This window comes from Stylophora pistillata, chromosome 5, assembly GCF_964205215.1.
Source record: "Stylophora pistillata chromosome 5, jaStyPist1.2, whole genome shotgun sequence".
Lineage (NCBI taxonomy): Eukaryota > Metazoa > Cnidaria > Anthozoa > Scleractinia > Pocilloporidae > Stylophora > Stylophora pistillata.
Window position 1 is genome coordinate 38,008,181 of NC_142523.1, and position 19,864 is coordinate 38,028,044.

Sequence of the window (19,864 nt, forward strand, 5' to 3'; positions counted from 1 at the left end):
GATGTAATCAGTAAACTGATGTAGGGCAGGAAGGCTCTGCTGCCAGAGATCAAATACATCGTCTCAATATCGCCACCATAAGGACGGCTTTATCGGACCAGAAAACTTAGCTTTGTGATAAATTTCGCCGATTATATATATAGCTTTTTAGGATCATTATATTAAGACTTGTGAGAGAAATAGGGCGATAGTTCTTGACCTGCTCTTTCTGACCTTTCTTAAACACTGGCGTAATGTGTGCAGATTTCCATTCAGTCGGTAGCGTGCCGTGTTGAAGTGAGTAGTTAAATAAATCAGTCAAAGATCCTGATATTGCCGGCGCTGCCTCCCAAAGCAGACGTGCAATAAAGCCATCTGGTCCATGAGCTTTAGAGACATTTAGACCAGTAAGCAATTTCCTGACCTCAGATTCACAGGAAGACAAAGATTAAATAATTTGATCAGTATATGGGTGAAGTTCTTTACGCACTGTTCAGGGACGCCAGGACTACATGTAAAAACCGATGTAAAGAACTTGTTGAATAGTTCTACTTTGTCAAAGCCGTTTGCTCCTTCCGGTTTTCAAAAGACACTTCAGGTGGAATAGATCTTGACTTTGTCTTGGACTTTATAAATGTCCAGAAACGATTAGGATTATCGCTATTTATTAGAGACTGAATATGATGCCAATGGCTTTTATTGAGTTCTGATTTAACATTGTTTCTACACTGTCTATATTTATCCCAGTCACACTGTAGCTGAGAGAATTTGGCCTTTTTCCATAAGCGCTTCCTTTTATGAAAAAGACGACGAATAGCAGAAGTTAACCATGGGACATTTTTCTTTTTATTCTTTTTATTCTTTTTATTCAGATGCCGCTTACTGATGTTGTTATGAACAGCAGCGAAGAATAATTCCTTCCATTTGTTCCACATTTGCTCAGTATTGTTGTCTAAAAATACACTGTCCCATGGGGCTTTTAAGAGATTGGAGCGAAAGCCCTTCCAATTAGCATTTTTATATTTATATACAATCTTCGGTGCTTGAGGTAGGCGGGAAATAAAAACATTGAAATCGAAATAAACAGTGTTATAGTCCGAATTTCCGAGACCATAATCGACATCAATATTAGATAAGTGGTCTGGTGTATTGGTTAATATCAGATCCAATAGAGCTCTTCCTCGGGTAGGCTTGTCAACAGTATCTGTAAAGAAAAGCGGCAAGGAAAACGACACCTCGAAGCAACAGAGTAGGAAATCATTCATGCGAACGACTCAAAATTCGTGCTTCAGCGGCAAAATCTAGCGCATGCGTGTACGTTATTCAGCTCTGTCCACTCGCATAATGTGCACCAATTTGAGCCCCTCCTACACTCATAAATGCCACGTATTCACTCGTAAAAAGGATGAATGTTTGAGACATACCCGTAATGATAACTTTAAATGAACACTGCCTCTTGTTCCCACTTCCATCCAATGCAGTGTAGATAAGAAGGGTAGTCTCATTAAACGTGAAGGGCGAACGAATCCCTGGCGGAGCCACGGTCACATTTGGAGCCAGATTACTGTTATCCAATGCGATAGGCTCGGTCCAATTGACCAGCACAGTAGAGTTAATACTTAAGCTTGCCCGGATATGTGTGGGACACCTCAGGAACACGGGTGGCGTTACGTCTGTGAAAGTATGCCAAAATAAAACGTAACATAACATTTTAGTTATCTGACACCCAGATATCCTCGTTTTTCAGAGGAAAATATCTGGCTGATCGACAGAAAAAAAAAATTATTTAAAAGTAGCTTCATTAATCTTTTTTGCTAGTAAGATGTTAGTTTTGCTAGCGTAAAACTGCGGCCCTTTTTTTATTTTTTGGTCAATTATATTCATTCCACGAAAACATGCAAATAGTGCTGTTTCGACATTTTTGGCCAATTTAATAAAGTACACATGCCCACATATTGAATTCGCTCCAGGAGATTAATTGTTTAATGTTGGCTTAGAGCTGATGGCAGAGAAATTGGTCATGAATGCGTTTCGTTTCCGGGTCAACCAAAAATATCACATCTGTTATGTATAACATTCTGAGAGGACTTGTGAGTATATTTCCTTTATTGCCTTGAATTCTTAAACCCTGCCTAATAAATACTTAGAGTTAAAAAGAAGAATTCACGTTCACGCTAGCGCTCATCGGATCGCTTTTCGGATAGGCGATGGGTCATTAAAAGATATTTAAAAAGTTGTTCCAGTTAAACTTTCAACTACTTGGACTTATTAAGGTGATCCAAAAAAATTCCAAAACGTTCTGTCAGACATTAAAGGAGTTGTTCTCATGTTTTAAGCCTTCATGAGCCATTTAGAGCCGATACAGGCTACTTATGCCACACGAAACGCTCTAATCTTGACGTAAAATAAGAAAAAGTCTTTTGTGAGAAAAATTTATGATGACAGAGCCCACTTTTCTCAACCTAGATTTCCAATAAGGTAAACCTTTAAAAACTTTGAAGTCGTGCGTGCTAAGGTGAATGGTCTTTTTTTCTTGTTGTTTGTGTAATAACTTTAAGGTTTTTGTATATATGGCCTAGGTAAATCTCCATGTTTGACCTTGGAAAAATACGATCAGCATTCATAGCAAAGGCAAGAAAATGAGTAAATGCAGCTAGTTTCCTGTAGATCATGTATTCTAGTTTCTTAAAATGCCCTCCGTGAATTAAAAAACGATCAAACGTCTTGCTTACCATGGCATTTCAGGATTGACGATTCAGTTCCATTCCACTTTCCGTCTAGGCCACAATACATCTGACTGACACCTCCATTGCTTCCATAACCATTCCTGCACTCAAAGTGGCAAGTAGTTCCGCTGCTCGGAAATGATGTGCAAGTGTGGGGATAAATAAAACCATCGTCTGGTGCGATTAGGGAGGAACATGACCGTACTAGGCAAAGAGACCAAATTTATATTGATATAGTACCTTATAATACATAAACTGTGAAAAATGTCAAAGTTGGACTTGTGAACAAATGAATAAATGAGCGAAATCGAATTGAAGGATAACTGACAGTCAGTTGCGACTACATTGAGGATATTTGAGTTAGCCTCAACATAAAAAATTATCTACAATATCCCACAAGAGATGTTTTAGGGCAAAGCACGAGATACAACAGATAGAATATGACTGATTCTCGAACAAAAACGACGTAAAAGACAGTTTCATACTGAAAGTACAACACAAAAACCAAATTAATCTTCAATAATTACCTTTACATACTGGAAATGGTTTGTCCCAGTACCCAGTGATATGACCTGGTTTTTTCGAGCATGTAACGTTAGCTGGTCCAATTAAGTTGTAGCCGTCATTACAGCCAAATTTGCAGGTAGAACCGTAGCTGTTATCACAATCACCTATTGAAAAGCCATTTACTGGAGGACCCTGTCTCTGACATCGTAGAACTAGGGAAGAAAGAGATAAATAAAGCTTTATACCTTATTGTAGGGATGTATCTGAACTTAAAAGCAACCCTGCGTTCTGTGACTTTCCATGCATTCTGCTTAGGTGTTGCTTTGAACACGAGATACAAGGTAAAGATTTGATTAAACATAATTCTAAACACAGCGAATAGTACTTTTAAGAACCTCCCCTTGAGATTGTAAATGCAACTTTCTTATAATTATCTCTGGGGGATATCCGCAAAAGTATTGCCACTCAAAATACCTCACCCGTAATTAAAATGTGGAATCTGCAGATCTTGTAATTCATGGAATCGTCTGAGGCGTTGTAAACAACCTCATGTTTTCCATTGTAGTATACGCTCTTTACGCCACTTGAAGATAAATTTGGTTTCTTTCCAGAGTTGTCAGTGGCGACGACAGTGGGCCAGGTCAGCGTTGTATAGTTTTTTCCCTTATCCGCGTAACGCTTGATGTCACTGGGGCAAGTGAAACCAAAGGAAGGGCTCTCCTCGTCTGCATGGAAATAGAAATGAACTGAGATGTGACGAACGTAAAAAGATTCAAAGGGAAAGGTAGGGGAAGAAACCAAACACGCATGTTTAAAAATTAGTGGACTGAACTGTACAGGAGCAAAATAAAGCTGTTGAAACTTATGCAAAAGATTTATGCATATTTTTTTCTATTGAGAGGATCCCATACATCCTAGGGGAGACCCCAGCAGGTGTAGTCAGCAGTTTGTGGAACTTCGGAAACAGGTATATTTGCTCCTCAAGAGCCAGGCATCGATTATCCTCTTAAGGTCAGTTTTAGATACCAGAGATTCGTCAAAACTAGTGATCGAGTCTATGGCGGTTTCTAGGAGCCTCAGGGACTCGTAAACAAAAGTTTCCTAGTGCGAGAGATGCGGATGAGTTTTTAAGCAGTGAATCGATCAGAAGGTGCTTTATCCTTACCTCTGGCTTTACGGAGAAATGGGGATCACTGGTTTTTTGGATTTTCTTTTTTTTTTTTTTTTTTTTCATCCAGAAAAGGAAAGTAGCGTTTCAGCTTATATATTTCTTATGAGTGGATCATCAAACAGCTCTAACTCGCCAATATCGTTTCTAGATGTCCTTAAACACTAAAAACAACAAGAAATCAAGCAAGGAGACAAGGTAAATCAATTCTATTCGCAAAAGAATGCATTCTTACTCAGAATAAAAAAAAGCCTTAGAACACTCAGTTTCCCCTATGTGAAACAAGGTGCATAATCAAGTGATACCAACTAACCTTTACAAATCATAGTTGTATTTTTTGACCACTGTTTGTCACTTAGGCAAGTCACCACAGGCTCCCCGTACAGGACATAACCTCGGTGGCAGCTGAATTGACACACTGTATCGTACTCTGGCGACACTTGACAAGATGGAGGAGACAGGAGACCATTCATTGTGGGCTTCAGGGCTTTGCAACGTACAACTGTCGTTGTGATAGAAAAAAACGTAAGTAAGGCGTGGTCTCATCAATTTAATTATAATACGAAGAACATGAATTTATCAAAGATGCCAAATCAAGTAAACGCTTAATTCTATTCATTTGAATCAGTCTATTCATACAGCTAGCAACAGTTTTACGTACATGTTCATCGTAAGAAAGACACTGGTCTGAGAACACTCCAAGATCCTTTGCCACAGGTATAGGTAATATTTGTTTACCACAAAGCGTTATCGTTATACATGCAAATTAGGACAAGAGGCCCGGTAAGATCAAGTCGGTTATACTACACTTCTATTTGTCTTTTGAAAGGTTAACCTCAATCAGTAGTTCATGAAAAATGAAAGATTTATCTTAAGGGTATGTTTCTCAGTTTTCTAACTCGTTCTACTTATTTTCCGAGAGTTATTATACCTTAGGCATCCATCTGCTCTGAAAATGTTTCGAAAGTGATGGTGTTTGTAAAACAAAATGTTGTTTAATCCAGATTTCCGACGAATGGCCCATTTCTTCATCCTCAGGATTATCATGATATCGTCTGTGTCTTCTGCTTTTTACTCTAGATACTTATCCTTTGACTTTTCTGGCAAAAGACATATCGTGACGGTTTCGGCTTTAAAACACACTTCAATGTGTCATTTATGATGGAGGAGGGAAGCGATAACTCTAAAGATGCGAATAACGAACATTTGGTTGTTACTATTACCTTGGCAATACGGAGGCTCTCCGGACCACGTGCCGTTAGCCTGACAAACTCTCTCGGTGGATCCATTTGCCAACTGGTATCCGACATCACAATATAAAAGACATTTGTCACCATATGTATTGTGTAAGGAGCCACCTCCACAACCAGACTGTATACTGTGTGGTGGGGGAACAAGGCGAAGACACCTGACCACTAAAACAAAAAAAATTTTTGTACACCGCTTTTAAAAGAACACTTCTTTTTCTGAAATAATGAGGTAAGGGGGATTTGGGATTTGGTCCGCAGCTTTCATCAGGGACCTCGAGTTTGGTTGGTAAGGGGTAAGATAAAATACAGTGAAAACGTTCTCTGGCTAAAAGTTTTGGGAAGCAAAAGCTTTCGGCTGCCGATCTACAGCCTTCCATGGATAAAACATGAGATGTAAATTAGTAAAATATAAACAAAAAGCGAGGTGATAAGAAGAACAAAGTAAAAATAGAGAAAAGATGGCTATTGTTTAAAAAGAATCCTATATTGATTAGGGATCGGCTCACAGTTATTGTACGCATTCTTTATAGCAGAGGTGTGCCAAGCCTCCAGAGTTTTTCTCATACGAAAAGAGCCTTTGTCGATAACTCGACAATGATTGAAATCAATGCGATGATGAGATGACCACACATGTTTCGCAATGTTTCACTCATTAGCACATGTCTTTGCATTCCTAATGTGTTATTTCTTGCGGGTTTTAAAGCAATGGCCAGTTTCACCTGTATAACACCAGTCATAATCGGCACAGGGTAGTTTATAAACACATTGGGTTGGTGTTCAATAGGTGGTCTGAGTTCAGGAGAACGGAATTCTTGTTGCAAAGTCTTAAAAGGCTTATTTACAACTCGAACATCGTGCTTTCGAAGAAATCAGCAAGAAAGAACACATTAGGAATGTAAAGACACGTGCTGATGGGTCAAACATTGCAAAACATGCGTGGTCATTTGATCATCGCATTGATGTCAATCAATGTTGAGTTATCGACAAAGGCTCCTTTTGTTTAAGAAAAACTCCGGAGGCTTGCCACACCTCTGCTATCAAGAATGCGGACAATGACTCTAAGCCGATCCCTAATCAGTATAGCATTTTTTTAAAACAATAGCCACCCTTTCAATATTTTTACTTTGTTCTTTTTATCACCTTTACCTCGCTTTTTGTATATATTTTACTAATTTACATTTCATGTTTTAACCGTGGAAGGCTGTAGATCGACAGCCGAAAACTTATGTTTCCCAAAAATTTTAGCTAGAGAACGTTTTCACTGTATTTTAATATGTCTCATCGTGGCTGCGCTTTAATTCTCAAGAGGTAAGTTGATTGGCATGTTAAATTTAACTGGAATTACTCATATATCTTCCATCCCCCTTTCCATGTACTTCTCCCCTCGCCACTTTGCAACTGGTAATGGCACCTCTATAAACCACCAACCGAAACCAACTTACATGGTTGAAATTATATTCTCTAACATCACTCTTAATCAGGGGAAAGGAAGGAGTCAGTCTCAAATTTTCCTCTGGACTAAATCCAAAATTTTACTTACGATCGCATTTTGTCTCGTTTCCTGTCCAAAATCCCAAGCTACTCACTGCGTCCTTTTCGCAGACCCTCTGGGAAGAGCCTGTAATATTGTACCCAGTGTAACAAGAAAACGAGCATTCTGATCCATATCGATTGCTTTTGCTGCATTTTGAAGTTCCTCCTGATGGTGCATAAAGTTTTGGCACACATCGAAGAACTGCAACGAAGAATTAGATTCTTTTTTTGAGTCTTAGTCTCATGTATAATTTTGAGTGAATTAAGCATAGTGTGTTTCATTTCTTCGGAGTTATTTATGCAGCTTTGAAAGAGTAGCAACACTTTTCAATGCTTTCTCAGTGGTCAAATCGATCTAATCCTCTGATTTTCTGAAACTATAAATGATGATCATAAACCAAGCAAAAAGGAGAAAGAAAAAGGGATTGAAAAGATTTTTACAGTTTGTCTGCTCCATTCATCGGGCAAAAGGGTGAATGCTTTCCTTCATCTAGTATTCGTTGCTGGATTGTGCTGTTTCAAAGTTTTTCGTTTCAAATGATGTTTATTTATCTACTCGTGTACTTTACTATTAATCTAATGAATTATATTTGGGCTCAGAACTTCCGTTTTCAGTCCTTTCTCTTTGTGTTCCTTTTGTCTATTCAACCACCAAATTCAGAATTATGTACTATAATGTCATAAGTCAGCTGGTAAGTTTCCACGTTTCTGGTAAATGAAGTCTTGGATTACTAAACTCTTACGTCACGAGGAAAACGGTATTAGTGTGTTATCATTGTTATGTTTGTTTTAAACAAATTGTCCAGGGCACGAACGTTCTTATCTACAATTTCAAGCCTTTATAGTCTTCCCACTGCAGCCTGAAAATATTGTTTAAATTCTCAGTCTGCATTTTGTTCCTAGTTCGCTTTTTATACCCAGTCTGCAGTCTGCGCTTTGTGCTGATCGGTTTAGAATTCTCTTCCATGATATGGTCCTCTATTACGGCGGAAGTCTGCTAAAATGAATGGACTTTGACCTACTTCTTCGTTCTTGTGATTTTCCACCAGGTAAGTCCTCAGACTGAGGTTCGTTCTGCTTGGCCACATGAGTGTTTTGATTGCATATTATAGACTGATCAGTTTTTACCGTGATGTTTCAAAACACTTTGCTCAAGCTTACGTCTAATTAGTAATTTTGCTGATATGGATGCTCAAAGGTTTCCTCATAAGTGCCACAAAAGTTTCGCTCAAAGTTTTGCTCGTAAGATTCACTCGTAAAAGGCTTACTATTTATAACCACCTGGTGAGCTCGGAGGATAGACGAGCAAATGTCTCGAAGAGTCAAAGATTCTTCGCATTCATTGTCTATACTCGTAGTCACACCTTTAGTCATTCAAAGAACTTTGTATCGATTACGCACGTACTGAGTGCGACGACTATTCATCGAAACTCCCTCGTAGCAGCATTACTTCGGACTGAGTCAATAGAGGTGTTCCGGTAACATATTGAATCGATTTCAATTGTTCTGCCGTTCACATATCAAATTGTTTTTATTTGACTGAGTGACAAACTGGCATATTCTGACCCCCTACAATAGTCCTTCCACGCTCCGTGTATCCACGACTAAAAATGAGGAAAAAAGTCGCAAGAGAAACGCGAGTGAGACTGAGATCGTTTGGTTGTTGTTTTTTTTTTTTGTTTTTTTTTGTTTTTTTTTTATGAGAGATGATGTAAATCAACTATTGTACAAAGGCTGTCCCTACTCGATGACGATTCAGTTACTTGAGAATAGGATTGTCCAATCTGTCATTGATCGCTATTGATAATAATGTAGTTTACTTTACAAAAATTACCTGAGACAAGGACCTTAAACCTGCATTCTCCTATGTTTCCAGACTTATCGCTGGCTAAATACCGAACGTTATGTTCTCCAGCAGCAAATATCTCCCCAGGCTGTTTTCCAAAATGAGTAATGTTTGGGTTGAAGCCAGAGTTGTCTGTGACGTTTGGATGGGACCATTTGACCTTCGCCGACTCAGTGCCTCTGTCAGCTGTGACAGCAATATTCTTTGGACAGTTTGAGAAGGCTGGAGGTGAGATGTCTGAAAGAGTAAAGAGTAATTTTCCTCATTTAGGAGTAGTTCATAAAAGAGTAAAGCTAACGAAAATCTGATTTCTGTTTAATTTAGGGTAGCAAACTAAAGTAAAATGAGAGGTACACACGAATAGTGTTATTATCGTCTAGCTGAGAGATATTGATGAATTCCAGACTCGGTCTTCACTTATTTTGATAATCTAGATACTTATATAGCAGTATTCTTTTTTTTTGTCAATAAAGAATACATAACTAAGGAGATATATAAGCTTTACCATCTAAATGTAAAGTGTGTACAACAAATCTGCACCGAAATGAATTTATGAGAAATAGCAGAGTTTGACTGGTGTCCAAAGAAAAAAGCCCATTTATATAGACTCCAGAATAACAGACATCACTTAGCCTCTACTCAAAGGATCCCATACATTAATCTGCTTCATTTCCCAAACAAAAGGTTTACTACGAGCTCCCTCAGAAATATACACATCAAACAAATCAAATCAGATTTATCAATGCCAGCAAACCTTTGCACCATGGATTTCCTATTGGAGTCCAAGTCTTGAACTGGCTGCAAGTTTTTATCCCAGGCCCATGCTGTTGATATCCATTCTTACAAGTGAAATGGCACTGGGACTTGTAAGGAATGACAGCACTTGTATTGGTGCATGATACTGGACTAATGCCTAGTCCCTCGGACTTTATAAACAGGGGGCGGCACTTAATGACTGGGAATGTACAAGAAAAAGGCAACGTCTACTTAATCCTTAGTTACTCTTTTAAGAGAACAAGAACTTGCAAGAAGAACCTCGGGCAATAACATGTCGTAGAAAGATGCTTTGAAAACTTCGAGGTAAAACTCTCTGCCAATAGCCAGGCAATGGGATTTAAAGAATGTGATGGCTTTAGCATAACAAACAAGCAAATATCAAATAAAGGACATTTTGGTTGCTATTGTAAACTTTCAGCTTACTTACTAAATTATTTATAGCATCAATGGTGACATATTGTTTTGTAAAAAAATACAATTTGCTCACTTAAGCAACTGCACCAGTCACAAGTTTGATCCCTGTAAGCTGTATAAAGCTTGGTTAGCCGTATAGGCAGAAAACTTTGCCTGACTCGACGAGAAAAAGCAATTCTTGCCCTTAGAATTATTAAAAAAGGTGAGGAGCACTAACTTACCTTGGCACTGAAGTTCAGTTCCACTCCAATGTCTTGTATCGAGACATGTTCGTTTCTGTGATCCTCCAGTGGCCTCGTACCCAGTTATGCAAGTGAAGAAACAAGAAGTGCCGTAGCTTGAGTTTGAACCAGAACAGCCATATCCTGATTTTACCACGTTAACTGGAGTGTCCAAGGAAGGGCAGCGGATAGCTGGAGTTGCAAAGAATTAAACCTATCATATAACTTTCGGAACGATGAAATCTTTAATCGAACCTTCGCATAGTATCCTTTTCTTGGAGACAAGAGATATTGTTTGATCATTAAGATCGTGTCTCTGTAAGAATCAAACATCTTGGCAAATGAAAATTTTCAACCCCCATTCAAATTTCGCACGGAGTTAGTCACACGCTTGAAGTCTTCCAGAACAGGTGCCTGCGCAGGATTCTACGCATATACTGGCCACAGACAATCTCAAACTATGAGCTGCGCAGAAGAACTGAAACAGAACCGATTACACAGCAAGTCCGGCGAAGGAGATGGAGATGGATTGGGCATGTGGTGCGCATGCCCTCAGCAGCTTTACCACGAGCTGCCCTCATATGGACCCCTGATGGTCGTAGGAAGAGAGGCAGGCCGAAAGAAAAATGGAGGAGGACAGTGGAGAAAGAGATGAAGGAAAACAGCTGGACATGGGTGTAGAATTTAGCATTCTTTGCATTTCATTTCAGTTCATTAGCATTCCTTCGGGAATACGTTTTGTCTTTCTTTCCCGCGTTCGGTATAATTTACATATTGTTAATATTCTAGCTTTTCATTTTCATCGTTGATTTCACCGAGAGAACATCTGGTTTAGAGTTGCCTTTTTCGCGGCCTACAGCGCCGATACAATGTAAGCTCCTAGTTATTCTGTTCATCGCGTTCGCTTTAGCAGCCTTTCAGTTTCTATATTTCTGCATTTTGTAAGCTTTTATTTTTGTTGGTTCTTCAATAGTTCAAACCTCTTCCTCTGATCGAGCGTTTGAAATCATTGCTGTAAGCGGCCAAGAAGAGACACGCCTTTTGGTAATAACAATGGGGCCACCTGGAACGACAAGCAACCGACAGAAGCCAATGGCGCTCTTTGGCCGAGGCCTTATGTGTTTCACAATTTAAAGAGGATTAAGTAAGTAAGTAGGCACTCAGAGAGGGTGCACAAAAATGCCCTTTTTAAAGGTTGCAGTACTGTTGTAACCATGGTAACAACGGCTGCTTGTTCGAGGCCTAGGGCCTTTTTTTCATTCAAAAACATCGTAATAAAAGTGTAGAATTTCTTTCTCTATGTCAAGCTAAATACAACATTACAGATTGGTACTTCTAGCATACATAGCGAAATCGTTCCTCTTTACTTTAATACATTCAAATTTCACTGGGAGGAAAGGTGAACACACCAATAGATTATTTATCTTGGCACAGTCTCGGTCATTTTTGCTGTAGGGTAAAACAGGGAAAACGTTTGTCGTAGTTTCTCCAAAAGTACACCGATTCTGGAACTGAAACTACGCACTTAGTGGGTTATAATATTCTCGTTTTTAAATATTTAAAAATCTCTGCGGGCCGGTCTCTACTTTTCATAGTGGCAATTCGCGAACGAAACCCAAAAATCAGAGTCAACATAAATTGGCAATGTTTGCATCTAATGTTCTCAACAACAAACGTATCAGACAAATAAAAAGTGCAAGAATTTGAAAGAATGTTATCTTCCAAGCAATATCCCGAAGAGCAATCTCACCTCTAGCTATAATACCAAAAAAAAAAAAAAAAAATTGATCAACCTTCATGAACGACTAGTCGACTTAACTACAAACATGTTTCCAGATTCCGAGTACTGTACCTTCTTTCATGGGAATTTGAACAATCCGAGATCCTCTGACGATCCACCGTTATACTTGTCTGTCATTTAAAACATGTTTAAGTTGGCTGATCTACACGAAACTATCGTAACACCGGTCATTTTTCGTAAACATGTACGTGATCACGATGGCGTCACGCTAGATTTCACCGTACCATAAAGTTTCCATGCGGTCTCTCCAAAGAAGGCGAAAAATGGACATTTCTCGATATTTCAGCAGATTTCCGGGCATTCTGAGATAAAAACAATCAAAAATGAGAGGAAAACCCTGATTGAACGTTCGTAAACACTGAAAGTGAGAGTATAAATCGCAGCTTGTGAGCGGTATTAATACACGTAAAACCCAGTTGCCACAATAGCAATTTGTACGACACATTGCCTCTCCTTACAAAGAGCAGGTTCGGGCAGTTGTCATTCCAGGGTGAGAGGAATTGACATATTACGAATCTGAGATATTTCGAATCAAACTGTTAGAAAACTGTCAGAAAATTTGCATAAGATATGATGACGAGAGACTTATCACCGCCGCAGTGCAATCGAGTCTGTCATGTTTCCTTCCATGTCTTGATCAAGAAAAAATCAAAACAAAGTTCGAAATGAAAGATTCAGTGGAATATATAATAATCTTATAATTCCACCTTTCAAGCTAGTCATTATCCACACTCAAAGCATAACTGGTAACTGGAATGAAACTCCCCATGGCTAAAATGTAATGTTGATTGCTTCAGGTTCTTCAGGAATAGAAATAGCGACTTCATCACGATTATTTTCCATAATTTTTTTCCCGGATATATTTTATAAGATCAAAGAAAGATGAATATAACGCAGTCTTTTGGTGATTTAAACGACAGAAAGTCATAGGTCTCTTTAATTTTCTCCTGAGGTAACCGCCTCACCAAGACAAAGAAGGAGATCGTTCGGTCCAATAACGTTAGTCTGTGGAGATTATCAAGCTAAGAAATGAGAAGATTGTGCTTGTTGGTTCATCAGTGACAAATCTGTACTCCTTGGTCCATGCGACACCGAAAAAAGAACCTTTGTAATTTTGTAGGCGCTTACTCTAGCATTTTATTATCAAGAAAAAGAATTCTCAAGTCTCAAAGCCAAAATAATGTTCAAGCATGCAAACGATTCCCTGAAAAAAGCTAAATTTGGGGAAAATAACTGTGATAAAATGCGGCTGTTCCGTTTCCTTTAATGAGGGGATACTTAGTTGCTCAAAACTCCCCTTTGTGATAGTTTTCGCGCGAGTGGTGGATTTCACATTTAGGGAAAGGAATTCGTCAGTATCCTACTCCTTTCTCTCATTTTTCGACTGTGCTTAATACCTGCCGGGAGGGAACGCCAGTCTTTTTGTTGTTTTTGCTGGTCAACCATCCGTATTCGGACCTTTTCTGGTGGGTCCGAATTTCGTGGCAACCCATCCAGATTTTCAGTTTTGCTGAACTTGGTGGGTCTAGCCACCTCGCAGCATGCTCTCTAGGCCTTTTTGTCATTTTCCCGGCTTTTTCGGAATTGTCATGGAGCTTGTGTGCGCCAGAGCGTGCGCGATCCACGCCACACCGGCTATTACAGTCTACCCAAGACCCCACGTGCTCACCATTTTGGAAAAGGTCATCGATTTCGACAAATTGTCCGCCGTTCAATTTGTACCGAGAGGCTTTATTCGACTTACCTTCAAAGAACCAGACGATATGGCCAGTCTTGTTGAGCGTGGCGTATTAGATATTGAGGGCGTAGAGTGCAGCGTGACAGAGTCTGACCGGCCACACACCCTGGTTTACATCCACCATTATCCCGCCAAAGGGGATGATGGGATTCTGTGTGATAATTTCCGCCAATTCGGAAAGGTTTTCTTCTACAAACGGCAATCGTTCATTGGGAGGCCTGGCCTCGTCACCGGCTCGCGCATTTTAACAAGTCGCTCACGAAGCCCATCCCAGCCGCAGTTACAATTCATGGGTACCCTGTTCGTATTTGGTACCGAGGTATAGAGTCGTTTCGCTCTATCTGCAAAGTTATGAGCCATAAAGCGACCCATTTTCAATACAATGGAAAATGTATGAGATGTGGTCAAGCCGGTCATTGGGCCCGTGAGTGCCCCTCCCGTCCTAGCGGTAATGCCTGGGGCCCCGTGCCCTCAGGTGCTAGTGTTTTTCCCCCGGTAGCTGATTCTCCACCAATTTCGGCCGGAAATGCGGCCGCCCCCTCTGTAGGTACAGCCGAGGGTGCTCCTAGCCCCTCAAATGCTACGGAGAGTAATATCGTTGGTGTCACGCCTATGGATGAAAAGGTCATGGAAACTGTCGAGGGTGGTGAGGAAACTGTTCAATATGAACTGAGTATGGAGAATACAGAAGTAATTACTTGTGAGGTATTAAAGAAAATACAGAAATATACTAGTGAAGTAGTTCATAATGAATGTATTATTAATCAATCTGAGGCCTTAGTTAAAGAAGTTAATAATGGTCCTGGAAAAACCAGTGACGCAGTTAATGAAAACAACATTACTTTAGAAGAAAATAATGAACTAATGATGATATTACCGAATTCAGTACGCAAGACTCTACCTCTAGTGTAGAGTGTTCTGAGTCCCCGGTTATCTCTGAGTTCCCCTCCCTTGTCGAGCGGAGTGGGTCCTCTGACGGTTTTGAGGCTGTCCCCAAAACACGTACCGGTAAAGCCCCAAAGTGGATAATGGTCCCCTCTACCGCACAGTTATCTAAGGCCATCTCCAAACGGTCCAAGCCTGTGCCTAATTTTACCAAGAGGAAGGGAAAGACCTCAGTTTAATGGGCCTTTTTCAAAATTTTTCCCATAGCTCTCGCCATCATCACGTTAAACATTAACGGTGTCAGAGACCGCTCTAAGCGAGATGGTCTTGTGCAGTGGTTGCGATCACTTCACGTAAGCGTGGATCTGGTTTGCTTTCAGGAAACACATTGTGTGTCTGCTAGTGAGTGCTCCTCTTGGTTTCTATCCTCTGGGTTTAGTTCTGTGTTGTTACCTGGTTCTTTCCATTCTTGTGGGTGCATAATTCTCTTTCGCCCCACCCTATCTTTAGTTACTTCTTGGTATGAGACTGCTGGGCGTTTTTTCCAAAGTGAATTTTCTTTTCTATCCAAGTCTTTTAGCGTGCGTTATCTGTACGCTCCCAATCTCAACCCTGCACGAGACGTATGTTTGGATAATGTCCACCCTAGGGTGGATCCTACTGTGCCAACAACTTTGTGTGGTGATTTCAATGCAGTGTTCAATCGCACTTGGGATAGGCTTGGCTCAGACCTATCTGACCAGTACCAGGAAAGCAGAGTCTCCCCACGGGGCCTGTTTGACGCTTGCTGTGTGTTGGATATTTTTCGATATCTTCACCCATCGACTCCCGGATTTATCTGGACGAAATGGAACGGTACCTTAGCTTCTAGTATAGATCTCATCGGCATTTCATTCCTCTGGGTGTAATCTGTTACATCGTGTTCCGTGCTCCCCTTCTCTTTTTCCGACCATCGTGGGTTCCTCGCCTCACTCTCCATCCCAGATTCCATTCCCCCTGGCCCCGGATTGTGGAAGCTAAATACGGTCATCTTGAGGGATGCTGAGTATGTTAAACTAGTCTCCGATTTTTGGCAGTCCTGGCGTGCGTCGAGAAGGGACTTTTCCTCCGTCCTAAAATGGTGGGATGACGGTAAAAGCCCCTTAAAGGAGCTAACTATCAATTATTGCAAGACAAGGTCTCCAGCCAAGAAACAAAATAGAGATACACTTGTCAACCTAATCAGCCATCTGAGGGCCAAAATAGACGCAGGGTCGACTTCAGTCGTGGCGCCGTATCAGTCAGTTCTCTTAGCCCTCACGGCCTAGGACCGCAAAACGGCTCACGGACCCCACGTTTCGATCTCTTGTAGATCTAAGGTGGATTGAGGAGGGGGAACTCTCCTCGGTGTACTATTTTCGATTGGAGAAGAAACGAGTTGTGGACCGATGGATCCCTGCGTTGAGGGAGAGAGGAGGCCTCATTGTCTCCTCCCCGGAGGACTTGTGTCTTACTCTCAATTCTTTCTATTTCGATCTTTTCTCTGCTACCCTACGGACCCCTTGTCCAGTCTTCTCTCTTGTCCATCCTTTCGTCCTCTCTTTCTCCGGATCAGGCCGGGACTTAGTTTCGCTTCTTAACGTCTGCCTCCGTTCTGGTTCCCTCGCCCTCTCCCAACGCAGGGGAGTCATCGCTTTGTCATTTAAGAAGAGTGATCGCCTGGACCCAACGAACTGGCGTCCAATCACAATGTTAAATGTTGATTACAAGATCGCCTCCCAGGCCATTGCTGGCCGACTCGTAAAAGTAATACATCTTGTGGTCAGTAAAGACCAGAATTGTGGTGTGCCGGGCCGATTTTTCGAAGAAAATGTCTCGCTTCTGCGTGACATCGTCAGTCACGCAACGACCACCGGTGATCCAGTGGCAATACTGTCACTGGATCAAGAAAAAGCAGCTGACCGTGTGGACTGGGCTTTCATGAAATCCACTTTTTCGGCTATGGGCTTCGGCCCCACCTTCATTGTATGGGTAAATCTTTTCTACTTTCGGGTCCAAAGCTCAGTTAATATTAACGGCTACCTGTCTCCCTTCTTTTTTCACCTATCCCGAGGTGTTCGTCAGGTTGCTCTCTGCCTCCTCTTCTCTACGTCTTAGTCTCTGAGGTGCTTGCGGCAAATATCCATCGCAACCCCCTGATCCCTGGTCTTTCCCTTACTGGCTTCCCTTTGCTGTTCCCCATCTCTCAGTATGCCGATGACACGTCCCTAATACTGACATCAGACGTTCCCATCAAGGCCTGCTTCGAGACCTACACTCTCTTCGAGGTGGCCTCCGGTGCCAAGTTAAACCGGGAGAAACCTAAAGGTCTCTGCCTTGGGCGCTGGTTTGGGCGCACGGACCCTCCAGTCGCGCCGGATTGGTCGCTCACTAAGTTAAATGTCTTGAGCGTGTTCGTCGGCCCCGGCAACCTTTACGAAGACAAATGGCGTCCCCGGATTGACGCGGTGGACCATTTTCTCAAACATTGGCGCTCTTGTTCCCTGTATTCTCGTGGCAAGGCCCAAGTCATCAATGCTCTGGCCCTTGCCCAGGTTTGGTATTTCGCGTCACTCGTCCACATGCTGACATGCGTGGGGAAGGAACTGTCTCGCTTTGCAGTGACACAGTCTCCTCTTTTCGGTGGGTTTTCTGTTGTTGATATCCGTTATAGGGTGTGGACTGTTGTTGGTCAATGGGTGAGGAGATTTGTCTTTCCCCATTCTGACTGGGGTGTTATGTTGTCTTTCTGGCGTTACTCCCTCTTTGGTGTTTCTCCTCTAGTCGTTTTTTCTCGTCCCTTCTGTTTTGACCCCAGGGTTTTGCCAACCGTTCCCTTTTGTTAGCCTGGCTGGGCCTAAATGGATCCTTCTCCACCGCCGGGAATTGTCTGGGTTTTGGTTGTTCTTGTGGGCATGTCTGCACCTCTGCCTCAGACATGTCCACAAAGTCCTGCTACCTGCATTTGCTCTCTTAGAACATGGTCAAAACGCATTGTGTGGATAAATTAAGTGTTACTTTTCCCTCTCTGGATTGGTCCGCCAGGTGGCGCTCCCTGTCCTTCTTCAGCATAGATCGCCCGGTCATCAACCCTAATTGGAAGATTACACGCGGTGTCCTGTACACCGCCCAGGGTCTCGCCTTGTTCGGATTGCCAATCCCTCTTCCTTTCTTCTGCGTGCCACAGTGGTAACGCTGGAGCACCTATTCTTCTATTGTCCTCTTGTTCAAAGCACTCTGTCCTGGCTCTAGTCCCAGATGTTTGTCTTCTCACCCATGTCTCCTGTCCTGTCACTTCATCATGTCCCTTTCGGCCTCAGCTCGGATGAGCTGATTGCCACTCCTTGTATTTTGTATACCTACTTAACCTCTCAAAGCTCTGCGTCTGGCAATCTCGGAACGACTTTCATTTCCGTAACACCCGTCCTGGCGCTGCGGCGGTGATGGCTAACATCCTGTGACGTTTGAAGCTTCACCTTCCCACACCGTTCAAATGCTTCAAGTCAGACAGGCGCCGACACTTCTTCCACCGACAGTGGGGCGGCCACGGTGTTGTTGCTTCTGTTGTAAATACTTCATTAGTTTTCGCAATCTAACTGATCTCATCCCAACTGAGTGAGTGTGTTTTTGTTTTGTCCGCCACGTAGCCCCTTGTGATGGGTCTCCTTTAATGGTGTACTGCACAGGGGCCTTTGTACCGTCCAGTTTTTTTAGTGTCCCGTTCCACGTCTGATTATCATTATCGTTTTGTTTTTTTGTTCATGTGCCTTCCCTTGGCTGGCTAGGGGCTATAATTCTTGTTTTGTTTTTTTTCGTGGCCAACCCTTTGGCTGGCCAGGGGCTAGAATTATCATTCTTTTGTTATTGTCGTCTCATGTGTGAGTGAGTTCAGTTTTTTGGAGCGAGTGTGTTAGTTTCCGGTGAGGTGGGGTCCGATTCCCCAACGAAGTTGGTGTCTGGTATCACTCGCTTTGTGGTGGACCCAACCCGTAGGCATTGCAATCCCGCCTCTGGTTGGATTAGACGTGTCGGTAGGCAGGCATTGCCCCGCCCTCACGGGAGCCTGGCCGTCCACCTCAATTATAAAAAAAAAAATCGGTGTTTACGAACGTTCAATCAAGGTTTTCCTCTCTTTTATTTTGGTTGTTTTTACCTGAGAATGCGCGGAAATCTGCTGAAATATCGAATCTGGTGTATCGTCAGAGGATTTCGGATTGCTTAAATTCCCATGAAAGAGGGTACAGTACTCGAGATCTGGATGATATGCACACGATTTAAGGAAAACTTTTGTAGTTACGTCAAGTAATCCTCCATGAAGTTTGTTCAATTTTTTCAAAAATATTAAGGCAAGAGGAGAGATTTCTCTTCGGGATATTACTTAGAAGATAACATTCTTTTAAAGTCTTGCACTTTTCATCTGTCTGATACACTTGTTGGAGAGAACATTAGATGTAAACAATGCCAACTTATGTAATATCTGATTTTGAAGCTTCGTTCGCGAATTGCCACTATTAAAAGTAGAGGCCGGCCCGCATAGATTTCTACATATTTAAAAACTAGAATATTATAACAAACTAAGTGCGCAGTTTCATTTCCAGAATCGGTGTACTTTTGGAGAAACTTAGACAAACGTTTTCCCTGTTTTACCCTACAGCAGAAACTACCGAAACTGTACCAAGATAAATAATCTATTGCTGTGTTCACATTTCCTCCCAGGGAAAATTGAATGAATCAAAGTAAAGACGAATAATGTCACTATGTATGCTAGAAGTACCAATCTGTAATGTTGTATTTAGCTTGAGATAGAGAAATTAACACGTTACACTTGTATTACCATGTTTTTGTATGAAAATTAGGCCCCAGGCCTCGAACAACCAGCCGTTGTCACCATGGCGACAAGAGTGCTGAAATTTTTAAAAAAGGGCATTTCTGTGCATCCTCTCTGAGTGCCTAGCTGCGTGCAAAATTTAAAGGTGGGTTGAAAATTTTGATTTCCCAAGA

General features: G+C 41.6%; 1 protein-coding gene across 1 annotated transcript in view; it reads right to left on the minus strand.

Moving 5' to 3' along the window:
• The window catches only part of LOC111333373 (uncharacterized), a 92,747-nt gene that overhangs the window by 56,046 nt on the left and 16,837 nt on the right, over positions 1-19,864 (minus strand). The window contains exons 8-17 of the mRNA XM_088759840.1: positions 10,422-10,613; positions 9,764-9,964; positions 8,998-9,246; positions 7,171-7,365; positions 5,604-5,795; positions 4,694-4,882; positions 3,692-3,937; positions 3,233-3,424; positions 2,712-2,909; positions 1,404-1,652 (exon numbers count right to left, since the gene is read on the minus strand). Coding sequence (XP_088615966.1) covers positions 1,404-1,652; positions 2,712-2,909; positions 3,233-3,424; positions 3,692-3,937; positions 4,694-4,882; positions 5,604-5,795; positions 7,171-7,365; positions 8,998-9,246; positions 9,764-9,964; positions 10,422-10,613 — 2,103 coding nt within the window. The remainder of the gene's footprint in view (positions 1-1,403; positions 1,653-2,711; positions 2,910-3,232; positions 3,425-3,691; positions 3,938-4,693; positions 4,883-5,603; positions 5,796-7,170; positions 7,366-8,997; positions 9,247-9,763; positions 9,965-10,421; positions 10,614-19,864) is intronic.